The 14206-nt window shown below is 40.8% G+C and overlaps 1 protein-coding gene across 1 annotated transcript in view; it reads left to right on the top strand.

Annotated features, from left to right (window-relative positions):
• The first annotated feature begins 13 nt into the window (after positions 1 to 13).
• The window catches only part of SPECC1L (sperm antigen with calponin homology and coiled-coil domains 1 like), a 51699-nt gene continuing 37506 nt past the window's right edge, over positions 14 to 14206 (top strand). Inside the window, exons 1-3 of the mRNA XM_083417595.1 lie at positions 14 to 340; positions 9761 to 9950; positions 13910 to 14063. Of these exons, the coding sequence (XP_083273721.1) occupies positions 9798 to 9950; positions 13910 to 14063 (307 nt within the window). The 5' untranslated portion in view covers positions 14 to 340; positions 9761 to 9797. The remainder of the gene's footprint in view (positions 341 to 9760; positions 9951 to 13909; positions 14064 to 14206) is intronic.

The raw sequence follows: 14206 nt of genomic DNA on the forward strand, positions 1-14206 counted from the left end.
CGCGGAGGGGTGGGGCGGGGGAATAATCAGAGAGAGGGAGGAAGGCAACCGAAGCGGAGCCGCGCATGACTCTCTGGCTCGCTCGTCAGCCGCCGTGCCCGATGTGCCTCTCGGCGTTCCCGAAACTTTCACGCCTGCGCGGTGCTGTCTCCAGCTCGGCGCCTGCGCTGTACGGCGCTCAAGCACTCTGAGGGAAGAGGGGTAATTGCAGCTCCGGCGGTTGTTGTCGTCGCTGACGCCGACGCCGCTTGGAGAAGCGCGTCCTCTTCCCTCCTTACCGGGCCCGGCCTCCCCCCCCCCCCCCCAGTGAGAAAGAAGGAGGAATAAGCGGCGCTGTCCGGTAAGGACCGAGCGGGGTTCAGAGTTGGGGGGCGGCGAAGGGAAAGGGAACGGAAACGCCCCCCCTCACCCCCCAAGAACGAGCTCCCTCCTCTGAGGCGGGGCGGAGGGTCGCCGCCGTTGTCTTGGCCGCCCAGGCCTGGCGCGGGGTCCGCCCTCCGCCCCCTCAGGGGTCTTGTTTGTGCTCTTCCCCACCCCCGTGTTCCGCCTCCGGTCTTTCCTCACACGATGTCTCTCCCCCCCCCCTCCAGTTACTCCTATTTACATGTCATTTCTCCATCCTTCGTAAGCCGCCTCGACCCTCTGTAGAAAGGCGGGGTATGGTGACTATGATTATTGTTGTTGCTTGTTACATGTCTTTCCCACATTTCTCCCAAGGAGTTCACGGTAGTGTATATGGGATTAGCATCAGCTCCCATCCCCAGTCCCTGGCTACGGGTACGGACATTTCCCTCTTCTGCTCCTGCCCAAAACACCTACAGTGCTTTTTCCACATGCTTTCAGTAACGTTTGGAAAGCTGAGTAGGCTTTTATTATTTATTTGCTACATTTACACCCCACCTTCTCCCCCACCCCAGGATATCAAGGTGGTGTACATGGTTCACCCCCCCCCCCCTTTTAACCTCACAACAACCCTGTGAGGTCGGTTGGGTTGAGAGTGAATGGCTGGCCCAAGGTGAGCTTAGTGGTCAAGTGGGGATTTGAAGCCAGGTCTTCTAGATCTTAGTCTGACACTATAACCACTGCACCACACTGGATCTCTTCTTATCCTCATCATAATTTACTCCCCCTTCACCCTAAGGCCTCTGGTTGGTTTACAGCTATTTAAAAATGTATGGAAGATAGTTTAAAACAACTTTTAAAGATTACAGAACTAAAGTGACTTCTCAAAATATCTCTCTCAAGTGTTAAAGGCCAAGGTAAAGAGGTGTGTCTTCAGTACCTATATAGAGCACTTGATATTGTTGTCAACAGAGCAGCTGCCTTCAGCCTCCTGGTGATTTTTTCCATCTGTTGTAGGGCTGCCATCAGCAACCTGCCTGGTCAGTGGTGATGGGAATTGGAAGCCCCAGGTTGGGGGGAGGCTGAGCTAAGACCATATATAGCACAGGGGTTCCCTAGCTGTGATCTTTCAGCTATGTCTGGTTCTGTGGCAGATGGCTAGATACTGCACAGGACATCCATTACATTAAATAGTCATATTGTTTGTATATATTGTAGGTTTTTTTGTATTACAGTGTGAACTCTATGGAATTCAATTTGTGATACAATAAATAAGAAATGAAAGAAGCAATTAAAATACACTATAAAATCTATTTTATTTTTGAAATTTATGAGCTGCTTTTACAGATTTGTGTGGAAAAGTTGAGTATAAATTATATAAATATAAGTGATACTCCAAACCGTAAGAGGTTTGAGATATTGGATCCAGTTTGAGCAAGCACTAGAACTAAGATGATCAGATAAATAATATTTAACCACCACCTGCTCCTCTTTTACTGCTATGCTGTTTGTGGCAGTTTATTACGGTTTTAGAAAGATTATCATAGTATTGAGTGCCATTTGGCTGAGAAGGTACTTAGGAAATAGTAACTATAATTAATGAATAATATACATTATGGTACTACTTTTCGCTGTTCACTTCAAAGTGTTTTGTTTGTTTGTTTTGTTATAAATTTAAGCCTGTTATGCCACCTTTTATATGGTGTCACAAGGAGACGTACACACTAATACAAGAACTGTAAACAAATTAAAATATTGATTGACATCTACAACAATAAAAGTCATAATGCAGCAGTGATCCCAGTAATATGAACTCATAACCCTGATTTTCATAACTGAGCACCAGTGCTTTTTGCACCCTGTTTCAGTAATCTCTGCCTTGCAATGTTGAAAAATATTCCTGCATTGCAAAGGTGGAGATGAGGCTAAGAATGCCTTTCTTAAGGTTACTCAGTGAGTTCATGTCTGAGTTTATATTATGAACAACATCTCTTAGGCAAAACAAAAGGTCTCTCTGGTTCAGCATTGCACTTGTCCCCAGTGTCTGATATTCAGACACTGCACACAAGGCTTCCCAAGCATCTGTAATCAGCTGGTTGTTGGCACTTGGAAAGTGCTACACAGGGTGTTTTACAGGCACTGCCATTCAGCTACAAAGCTTCTTTGTCCAAGCCCCTCCTTTGCCTTCCCCACACTTGACATCACCATGAGGTGTACGGCAGGTGGGCATGGCTTGCAAGAAACAGCTTTACGGGCCAAATGAGGAGGTTTGATTGTCCTAATTAGGGCTGTGGCCTGGAAGTTCTGTCCCCTTGGTTTAATGTTGCATCTGAACCAGGTTATAGATTCAGTAAAAACCAAATTGGGTAGTTTTACATAGTCATATTTCCACCCAGTTAAAGTCCCACTGTTGAATGGGTACATTACTGTTTGCCATGAAATACAACCTCCCCTATTTGTTTGCCATTGGTGGTCTAAAATAAAAATTTGAAAGCAACTTTTATTAAAGATCCATGCTTAATAATCTTACACAGGTTGGCAGGCAAGTGGCTGTATATAAGTGAGCACAGTGCAACAAAACCAGTGCTAGGTGTTGGGAACCCGTCTTAATACCAGCTCGCATCACAGCATTCAAATTCTTTCCCCATCCCCTAATTGAGCAGTGGCTGCAGTTTTTTCTTCTCATGATAGAATAGATAGAGACTGGCTAATGAAAATGGCTTCCCTAAGTGCACCACAGACATAAAGTGTTTGCAAATTAAATAAGCATTTCAGCTGTTGCTAACAGTTGGTTTCTGTTTTTTGCATTTAAAAAATTGACTGTTTTAAACCTGTCTTGTATTCTCTTTCCCCTAACACTTTAGTTAAGATGGAATCCTTTAGGTGATTTCATTGGAGGATTCCTGAAAGTTTGTGAGGAATACTCTGCTGAATGTTACACTTGTAACAATTACACATGGTCAACAAAGAGGCTAAACAGAAGGTTAACTAAGTGTCCACAAACTCCTTCTGAGTAACGTTTTTCTTCTTTTCTGTACTTCAGTTCAGATAAGATTTAAAATAAATAAATAAATAAAAGGGAAATATATTTCTTCTGCACTTTGCAGAAAGCAGCTTGTGTGGATATTATAGATTCAAGGATACCTGTTGTGAATCCTTGTCTGAGGCATGAGTAGGGTGCTTTGGCTATGGGTTCTGAAACATGTGGTGTCCCTGGATAGCAGCTTAGAGGCATATGACTCAGTGCTCTTCCAATATAAGGTAATTTTTTTGAACGGCTGGGACGCAGATTGCAATGCAGCATCCATAAAATGTCTTTAATTGGTGAACTGATCAAGTATCAGGTTAATGGTAAAGCCATTGATATCCTGATGAGATTTAAGTGTCCCATTTTGTAAATTGTAATGATGAAGATGTAATTGATGTATTTCAGCTTCAAAAAGGTAAAAGGTAAAGGACCCCTGACAGTTAAGTCCGACCAGGGTTGTGGTGCTCATCTCGCTCTATAGGCCGAGGGTGCTGGTGTTTGTCCACAGACAGTTTTTCCGGGTCATGTGGCCAGCATGACTAAGCCACTTCTGGCGAAACCAGAGCAGCGCATGGAAACGCCGTTTACCTTCCTGCTGGAGCGGTACCTATTTATCTACAGTGGTACCTCTGGATGCGAACAGGATCTGTTCCGGAGCCCCGTTTGCACCCTGAAGCGAATGCAACCCGCGTCCACGTGTCGCGAGTCGCCGCTTCTGTGCATGTGCGTGACGTCATTTTGAGCGTCTGTGCATGTGCAAGTGGTGAAACCCGGAAGTAACGCGCTCCGTTACTTCCGGGTCACCGCAGACCTCAACCCGGAAATATTCATCCCGAAGCATATTTAACCCGAGGTATGACTGTACTTGCACTTTGGCATGCTTTCGAACTGCTAGGTTGGCAGGAGCTGGGACTGAGCAACGGGAGCTCACCCTGTCGCGGGGATTTGAACCACCAACCAAGGTTTAATAGTTGCTGAGGAATAACTGTTCCAAGTCAACTGTGACTATGTGGGCACATTGTAGAGCTTTTTGAGCATCTATTGCGCTTCTGTTGACCTGAAGATATGGACATGGAGAGAGCCAGATAGGTAGATAGGTTGTGTTGCTTTTGACAATCATATTTGTAACTGATGGAATGCAATCCATGTGTTGGGCCTGATGCATTCATGTTTGAAGACAATATTAACACAGAGAATCTTAATATTCTACCAGTGCAATGTGAATTATGATCCTTTGTGGAATTACGGAAATGAAGTGGAATGATGGTCAAGTAGTACAGAGTACAAAGTTCATGCATTTGAGAACATGTATGCATTTTGCTTACTGATTCTGAGCTTGTTGCCTCAGATGATGAAGGAAATACTTTGGTGCTTGGGAAGCATAATTAAAAACAAACACCCTGACCTGATTTATTTGTAACTGCAGAATCATGCTTTGTTTCTTTACGTAAAGGAAATTAAAAAACTAAGAGTAATTGGTGCTTGAGTGAGAATAAAAGGAAATGTGCTTCCAGAATTAGTTAGTTACATTTATTACCTACTGCAAAACATTTATCATTCTCCTCTTCTGGCATCATTAGTTCTGCTCTGTGCCATATTATTACATAAGAAACTAGTAATAAATAATTAAAATCTATCCTTTACTTATGCACTCATTTACATGTCCCAGATACATTGATTCCATTATTTCCCTGTGAAAAGCATGTTAATCACTTTAAGAGTAGCACTTAATTATCAAAATCATTAGACGTCTATATATCTTTGTCTAGGACAAGGATTCTGAAGCTTTTTAACAGTAGGCTTCTCAACTATAATATGTGAGCTTTCTGAAATGTGACTAAAGCCATAGTGACATGGATTGAACAAGGCCCGTGATATGTCTTGTATCTAAGTGATTGACCTCAGAATGGAAAGAGAAAAACTTGAAAAATAGCAGTCACACCACAGACCCACATTGGCATTTAGGCTCATCTTTTTCTTTTTTACTTCTTAAAAATAAGTTTGTCTCACATTACTAAGGGCTAGAACAACCTTCAGAAATTTTCAAGTGGATTATGCATGTGACTTTCAAGAAAGCCCAGTAGCTAAAAGAGTTTTGCATTTAATAATTAAATGTTAAAAAAGAGAGATGTGAAAGGAATACACATCTGCTTAACTAAAATGTTGGTAATTTTATCTTTCTTTGTAAGGTCTTAAATTCTTCCTTATAAAAGTCTGTCTTGAAGTTGCCTAGTTCAACACAATTCCCTACAAGACCCTCTGAGAAAACTGATAAACTAATGTCGGTATGGAATGCACCCGGTGGAGGTGGAGATGGTATAGGTATAGGTATAGGTATAGGTATAGGTACACTTTCCCTTGGACATGCTCAGTAATACAAAACCAAAGAGCATTCTTGGGCATGTGAACTAGATGTTTATTTCTTTTGATTCTAGTCATTTTCCTCCTTTGACCTAAAAGCATCATGCAAACATTGTGCGAATATGAGTATTGTATTCGATTATTCATTATGATCATTCATTATGATCATAAGCTCCCCGTGATTTCATTGATAAAACGCTTGATGTTGATACATATATTAGAATCTCAATATTTATGTTACAACTTTAAGTTCAAGGATACAGTTATTTGCATTTTCTAGTTGAAGAGTATTCAACTCTTAGGCTCCAATCCTATACACTATTACCTGGGAGTATACTCTGCTGAGCTCAGTAAGTCTTGTTTCTGAGTAGACGTGTATCAGATTGCACTATTAGCCACTGGAAAGCTATCTTACACAATGTTTTAGGCCTAGGAATTAGCATTCTTAAGATATCTTGGCTTGTATTTAAATACTAATGAAAAGCAGACTTATTGCTTAACCCAAACATTATTTAAAAGATGTGCTATATCTACTTGCAGATATTCAGTGACTATCCTACTAAAATTGTAATGCGTGATAGAATTAACATATAGTCTTTCACCTTTTAAAAGGTGCTACTTTTAAACTCGGGACGCGGGTGGCACTGTGGTCTAAACCACAGAGCCTAGGGCTTGCCAATCAGAAGGTTGGCAGTTCGAATCCCTGCGACGGTGTGAGCTCCCGTTTTTCGGTCCCAGCGCCTGCCCACCTAGCAGTTCGAAAGCACATCAAGTGCAAGTAGATAAATAGGTACCACTCTGGCGGGAAGGTAAACGGCGTTTCCGTGTGCTGCTCTGGTTCGCCAGGAGCGGCTTAGTCATGCTGGCCACATGACCTGGAAGCTGTCTGCAGACAAACGCCAGCTCCCTCGGCCTATAGAGCGAGATGAGCTCGTAACCCCAGGGTTGTCCGTGACTGGACTTAATAGTCAGGGGTACCTTTACCTTTTCTTTTAAACTCAGATATTGAAATCCTACATAGGAAGCTTATCCTACTTTACTTTTGTAGAAGAAACTATTCTTTTTTTAGATACTTATATATATGTTTATTTTATTTATTGTTTGTTTCATAAAATTTATGCACTGCTTGATTGTTTTAAAAAACCTTCAAAACAGTTTACAAAATTGATAAAACAATAAGATTATCAATAAGAAAAATTAACACAATAATTTGAAACTTTTGAAAAGCTAAAATAACAACAGACTAAAATTAAATTAAAACTCGCATCAACTTTCTAAACATCTGGGTAGGCTTGTCTAAACAAAAATGTTTTTAGTTAATCATGTTTAATTCAATGACATTTAATTCCAAGTACACATGCATATTTTTAGGTTGCTACCTGGTCATGAAATATTTGTGTCCTATTACACCATTTGCTTTAAATAACTTGGGAAGACTTTAGATTTCAGACAACGAGATCTAGTAATTTCAAGTTATGCACAAAGAGGCGGAAGTGATATTTGATATTTAATTTGGAGTTGCATTTGCTAAGAAGTCATTGCTGTGGAGTTGGAAGGTGCAAGTTTCTCTCTCCAAATGTTGTAGAAATACTTCTGTTATGTGCCTTGGCTTTGTGGCTGCCATTTTTGGCATATAAAAAGTAACCATTTCATTGAAAGTTACTGTTTTTAATGTTTTTTCAGATACTTTCCAAGTAAGAAAGGGCCGGGGTGCGGGGGAGCTTCAGACTACTGGTTATCATTCCTTAACACTAATAAGACTGTTGGTATTTCTGACCGTTGCTTTCCATCTCTGTTTGTTTGTTTTAAGAGATTTCTAGACTGCCTTTTAGGGCCATACTGTCAGAAGGTGACTTCCAATATAAAAAAACACACAATGGATATATGGAGAAGATTGAGTGTTCCCATAGTGGAACTTTCCAGGCTCATTTCCCCCGCATGATACCCCCTTCTGCTGCTGCCCCCCCCCAATGTTCCTAACTGTTGAAGGATCCTCTGAAACTGTAGAATGGAGCAGGGAGGGCTTCAGAAACCAGGGGAATTTGGTGCTGCAGAAGCAGGAGTAATTTCTCTGCCTGCACAAGACTGGTAATGCAGAAGCAGGAGTGATTTTCTGCTTGCACAAGACATCTTTGGATAAACACACACACACTCCATAAGTGAGTAGACCATGACAGCAATAACTTGATTAGTAATCGCCCAACATAGGAACCACACAAACAGCTAAAACTATTATATGTCACTTCATACTGGTTCAGTTAATCAGAATCCACTGTAGTGACAACCACTAGCTTAGATGTCTTTAAAAGGAGATTTGCAGATTGAGAAAGCTGTTGAGTTTTAGTGTTGTCTCTGAACAAAGAACAGTTGACAGCCCCCAGTGGGTTTTATTATCTAAAACATAGACAGTAGATGTTGTAAAGGCAGCCAGTGAAATCTGGGCAAACATGGGCATGGCCTGTGGGAAGTGCTGGACTTTCTACATGGCCTGGTGCAAATGACCTCAGGCAGCACAGCTGAGGAGCAGGGAGAGGAAGGCAAGCAGCACAGAGGAGCTGTGGGGGCAAACTGCAGGGGAGCACATACCCAATTCAGGTGAGAAGCTGCCAGGTGGAGGCTAGAAGCAAGAAAGGGTTAGGCTTAGGTAAACAAGCTTGGGGAGCCGAACCGCCATCCCAAGGAAGGTGGTTGGGTGACCCCAGGATCTAGTAGTTACTCTAGTCAAGGGAGAGGAACATGTGACCAGCCAGCATTTCCCCTAGCTGCAACAGCCCTGGACCAAACCCTGCTGTCTGGAGACCTACTGACCTTAAGGGGGGTTTGTCACTTTGCTCCATCCCTGTGGCACTTGGGGGAAGAGGTAGACCTTCAAAGAAAAGCATGAGCAAGAAAGAGCCAGTGGAGAGAGAGCTCGACCTTTAATCCTGAGGAGGACAATAAACTATAAGCCTTTGGCTAGACAGACCTGGAAGCAGGAGATTCTTTACTTAGAGAGGCCTCCAGCATTGTAAACTTAACCACTAAGGGCTTCTTCTTGGGGGAGAAATGGAGGTGAGGAGGTTGGCATGCTTTTGCCTGGGCAAATTCCATAACTGTTTCTCTCCTGTGTAAATGGAAAACTGAAGTTGTCTGCGGCATCCTTCCATTGTGGGACACTGGTGACAATGACCCTTGGATCATGCTGCCTGGAATTGAAAGGGGCAGAACTACTCACAGCCTCTTTTGGGCTGGTTGGTTTAAGGCCATGTTAAATGTTTCCATGCCAGGGAATTCTAGATTATCTTTGCATGACTTCATTGAATGTGATCCTTCTTTTGGATAAAAATATTACTGCATGTAAGATTCCTATAAATAGTATAGAAGAAAGATATAACAGCTGAAGTCCCTATAACATTTTCCTGTTTTGTCCTTATGTACTCACCCATTGCGTTATTGATGGGCAATATTCAAGTAATTTAAATTCCCTTTTGCTTTATTATATTTAATTCATGAACTTTTTCAAGATTTCCATCAAGCATTAAAGATATCTTATGCATCAAATTATGTTATGACCACTTAATTGAAGAACTGCCTACCATTTAAGTACCATTTTATTATTAATCCTTGGTTTTCATTCTATTCTCACTACTGTAAATGAAATATCTTCAGACTTGTCCTGTCCATGCTTTATTCCCAATGAATAAACTACTGTTTCTAGTTGAAAAGGTACAAAATGGTTGCTCATTTTGAGCTAATTGCACCCTTCAAGTTATTACAATTGTTACTGGGAAATTATGCAAAGATAGTTGTGCTGACAACCTCAGTTCATAAACTGTTAATGAAGCAAAAGTTTAATCTTGACAGTGGGCATTGGCAAGGTCCTTCCCTTGTAGTGTAGTGGCTGTTAAACCTCACTGGGGCTGATGGGAATTGTAGTCCGAAACATCTGGAGGGCATCAGGTTGGCAAAGGCAACTTTGAAAGAGTATGAAACATGCTGTTAAAGATTGTATTTGTCCTTAATGTTATTACAATTCTTTTCTATTTCTAGATTCGTTTGTAAATGCATATCAAACAGGTAGCCAAGAATGAAGAAAGCTAGCCGGAGCGTTGGTTCAATGCCCAAGGTGCCTGGGATAAATAAAATACAAACGGTGGAAAAAGTCAAACCAGAAAACAGTTCCACAGTATCTGCAGTGACAAAACTTTCAAAAACTGGGACAGCATCATCATTATTGAAGGTATTTTCTCATTAGTTTTCTTTCTTTAGACTTAAGTAATTGAGCTGCCAGGTAATGTAGAGCAAAACGGTGGGGTGGGGGGAGACTGGAGGCATGAGATCCAAATGTTGCCATGTGTGCTTGAGTTCAAGACTGACCCAGCACAGTTCTAGAGCCAAGTCAAAATGCAGCTGCAGTACTCTGAAATCTTTTTGACAATTCAAGGCTCAGATACTACTTTATATTACATTATAATTAACTTAACAAGCATAATCAGGATGTTGTTGAGTTCTGTACAAGTCTCTTCTTTGCATATCATACCATTCTCTGTTGTCCCGAGTTAAGGAATGTGAAGGTGTGGGACCAAAACTAGAACCTAGACTATTTCCCAAGACTTGTGAACAGAAACAGACAGATCAAGATATTATTGCTGTCAGCTGATGATACCTGAATACCCATGTTATGCTCATGTTATGTTATGTTATGTTAGTGTTGCCTCAATTTGAGTGAGAAGCAGAAATATGCCTACTACTCCACTCTGACAGATACCCATGAAAAAGGAGCATGTTGCACATAGGTGCAAAGCTAATGGCATCCCAGCCTTTGAATGCCCTCCTCAGGGCTAGCTGCCCAACACCTACTTTTAGCAGTTTCAGGTGCCAGGTGAAAAGTAGTTTTCTTTTCCCAGGCCTTACTTTTAACCTCCCTGATGCTTTTTGAATACTGCACAGCATTTCACTGTTTTAACATACGTTTTGTTGTTTAGCTGTAACCATGGATGATAAGGCAGGTTATAAATATATTAAATAGGTTGCCTACTGCAAAAGTGCAGGGGTGAACATGAACTGATGTTGTATCATTAGTATCCCTATGCTCAGGACCTGACTTGAATCTTTGCAATGTTGATATAACACTTTCCATCTGTCTCACATAAGGATAATGATGCATTACTGAGAAAGTAATAACCCCCTTTTTTTTAGTTCAGCCAGTTATGGTCATCAGAATATTTTCCGCTTAAGAGTCAGTTTAAATAGTTTCTTTCTAAGATCATAATATGGTTTCAAGTTACATCAACAGGTGATTCATCTTTGCTCTTTGTCATTATGATAGCTGAAGGATGACAATCCAATTAGGTGTTCCCACTGTAGGTGGATTTATACATTCAGATGCCTATAGCAAAATAGGGGGAGGGGCGGAGAGAAGAGGACACCAGTATTTGGTGTCCATTTCAAGCCATCATTTCTGATTTTGGTTTGCTGGATTTATCACAAATCCAGTTGTGATAATTGAAAGACTAACAATTCAGGCATTATACCAACCATAGTTAAGGTGTGATGTTTGACTCTTTAAAAGAAGAATAATTATTCAGTAGGCAGAATACTTCCCACTGTCAAAGTAATCATTCCACATTTCCTCATTTGAGCTTGTGTTTTCTTGACAGATGAGAATCTGTTGCTCTTAAGGATTCCTAATTACCAGACTTTGAGAAAGATTGCAGCATCTCATAGAAAATAATGAACCAGTGGTTCAAAAATGATTTTAATAAGTCCCACCGCAGTGTGAAAAAACCTCTCTTTTGCTTACTGATTCTACTTACATTACATTTCAGCCAGTTCTGCCTTTCCTGTGTGTTGAAAAAGCCCTGTGATGTTTCTTACGCTTAGTAGAATAGTAGTGTTTGTTCTTGACTGAAGGAACCTGTTCTGCTGGCTGTGGAGGTGGTAATCTAGACTAGACTAGAGGTAGTCTGTGGGCAAGGTAGGGAAAAATACTGTGTTTATGTACGGCAGATGGAAAATACTCCAAACCCCAAACAAGAGAGGCCTTAGTGTCCCAACCTGTCTGATTTCCCAGCTGTTGTCTTCTACTATACCCTTCAAGTATTTAGATCAGAAAAATATCCCTGTACACTAGTCTGCTTATGGGGAGGAGTACATCTCAGGAGGGAGGGAGAGACTGTAGTACAAAGCACTGGGAGAAAGATTCTTCAGTCCATTCAATAGTTTCTGCATTTAGAAACCCGAAGCATGACTAATGTTGTTGATTTTTTTTCAGTGTAGATTTTTCCAGGCTGAATCATGCTAGAGTTTTTACAACTTGACCTATTTGGCTCAGTAATGCACAGTTGTTACCTACATAGCATGTCTATAATTAATCTACTTAACATACCTTTTTACTAGGTGTGGTAGAAATGCAAACTGGCAGGAAGTTTCAACCTGTATGGTCTTGCTGTCACAAGCTCTTGGTTATGCCAGATAAACCACAATAAGAAATTATCAAAGGATGTGCAATTTGCTCTATTGTATCTTTGTGAACCATTAATTTCTTGAGTACTTAAACATCATGAGGCCTTTCTGAATAGATTAGATGTGAGTGTTCTCAGCTGCTGGTAATGCAAAACCAAAGATTTTCTTAAACCTCTTCTTGCCGATAAAGGGTTGCAATAATAAAGATTGCAGTGCCTGAAGAAACATAATTACACATGTAAGAATGAAAAATTGTGCTTATACTGGAATTGGTTTAAAAGTTTCCAATGAAAAACATTTTTAGTGACAAAATGTCTTCTTCCAGATTCAGAAACATGGCATTTAAAAATAAAACCTGACACAAACGTTGCAAACCAACTGTGGCATTAAAATAAGCATGAACCACAACCAAAACATTGCAGAACAACACCTCATATGTAATATTGACCAAATTAAATACTGAATTTGATACTTATTCCATGAATTCAGAATATTTTTATGTATATGTAAAGTTTTAATTATATCAATGCTTAATAGTTTTTAATTATTTTTCCATGTTTTTAGCTGTTATTATTTTTATCTGTAAGTTTAATAGTATTAGTAGTACTAGTAGTAATAATAATACAGTAGTACCTCTGGTTACATACTTAATTGGTTCCGGAGGTCCGTTCTTAACCTGAAACTCTTCTTAACCTGAAGCACCACTTTAGCTAATGGGTCCTCCTGCTGCCGCTGCACCACTGGAGCATGATTTCTGTTCTCATCCTGAAGCAAAGTTCTTAACCCGAGTTACTATTTCTGGGTTAGCAGAGAGTGTAACCTGAAGCGTATGTAACCCGAGGTACTACTGTAATATAATTGAAGGGTTGGGCTAAAGCAGATCTCAATGATTAGTTGGTTCCATGATGTTGGAGCTACTGCAGAGAAGGCCCTGCACCATGTCTCAACCAGTCACACCTCTATTAATGACTGGACTCTGAACAAGGCTTGGTGTCCAGCTGCCAGAGGTGGGTGGTCCATGAAGAATAGGCAATACCTTGTCAAAATAGGCTGGATAAAATTGATTCCTTGATACAGCAGTTAGCGTAGGAATCCCGTAGTAATGCCACATCAAGGAGTAACCCCAGGCAGTGTACTTGGTCCTTCAGAGTTGGTAAGACACCTTTGGTTCACAGGCATTCCTACTTCTTTCAGACATTGGAAAGGAATTTGTTCCTGGTTTGTCTTACACGCAGTCATTCCAGGCTGCCCTAAGGCTCATGCTCGGATAACAGAAGCTGCTTTGGGAATCTGTTGTGCGTGGATACATTCAGCAACAATTCCCATTCTCACAGTAGCTGGAAAAAGTGGTACCAAAGTGTCAAAAATTGATGCTGCTTTTCATGAATTGCTCATTTGCACTCAAGCTTTGCCATGCAATCATGGGGGCAGGTGTTGCCAAGGATGAGTCAGAATTGTTGCTGTATAGGAGTAATCCCTATTCTGCTTTCTTCAAAATGAAAGTTCTGGAGTATTTTTAACAATTAAATTTTATATTGTGCCTATGCAAAAAATAAAATTATTTTCTCCCCTTTTAAATACATGGATTCATCATGTATTAAATGTGAATTAATCCTTGGCTTTTTATTTCTAGCTTCATATATGAAACTAGTCTGTTTTTTTAACAGTGACTTAATTTTGAGTTGCTTCTGACCTTTGTACCTTCTGTCAAACCACCCTTGAAATTTTATCCAGACAAAGAGCAATGATGATCTTTTAGCTGGGATGGCTGGAGGGGTTACTATGAGCAACGGTGTCAAGGGAAAAAAGAGCACTTGCACTTCGACAGCGCCTTCTACTGCAGGGACCACCATGAACAACCTGGAGAATAAATCCAAGTCTGTTACAGGTAAAGAAGCATTTGGCCTTGAAGATGTTCTCTCTGCCCTTTAGACGACAACCCCATTTGTCAAACCATGGTTTGTTTAACCATGAATTGTCCCACAGACAATTCCACAAACCATGGCTTGTTTCCCCAAAGTTGGTTTTGTT

This window comes from Podarcis tiliguerta, assembly GCF_965153285.1.
Source record: "Podarcis tiliguerta genome assembly, chromosome: 16".
Taxonomy (NCBI): Eukaryota; Metazoa; Chordata; class Lepidosauria; order Squamata; family Lacertidae; genus Podarcis; species Podarcis tiliguerta.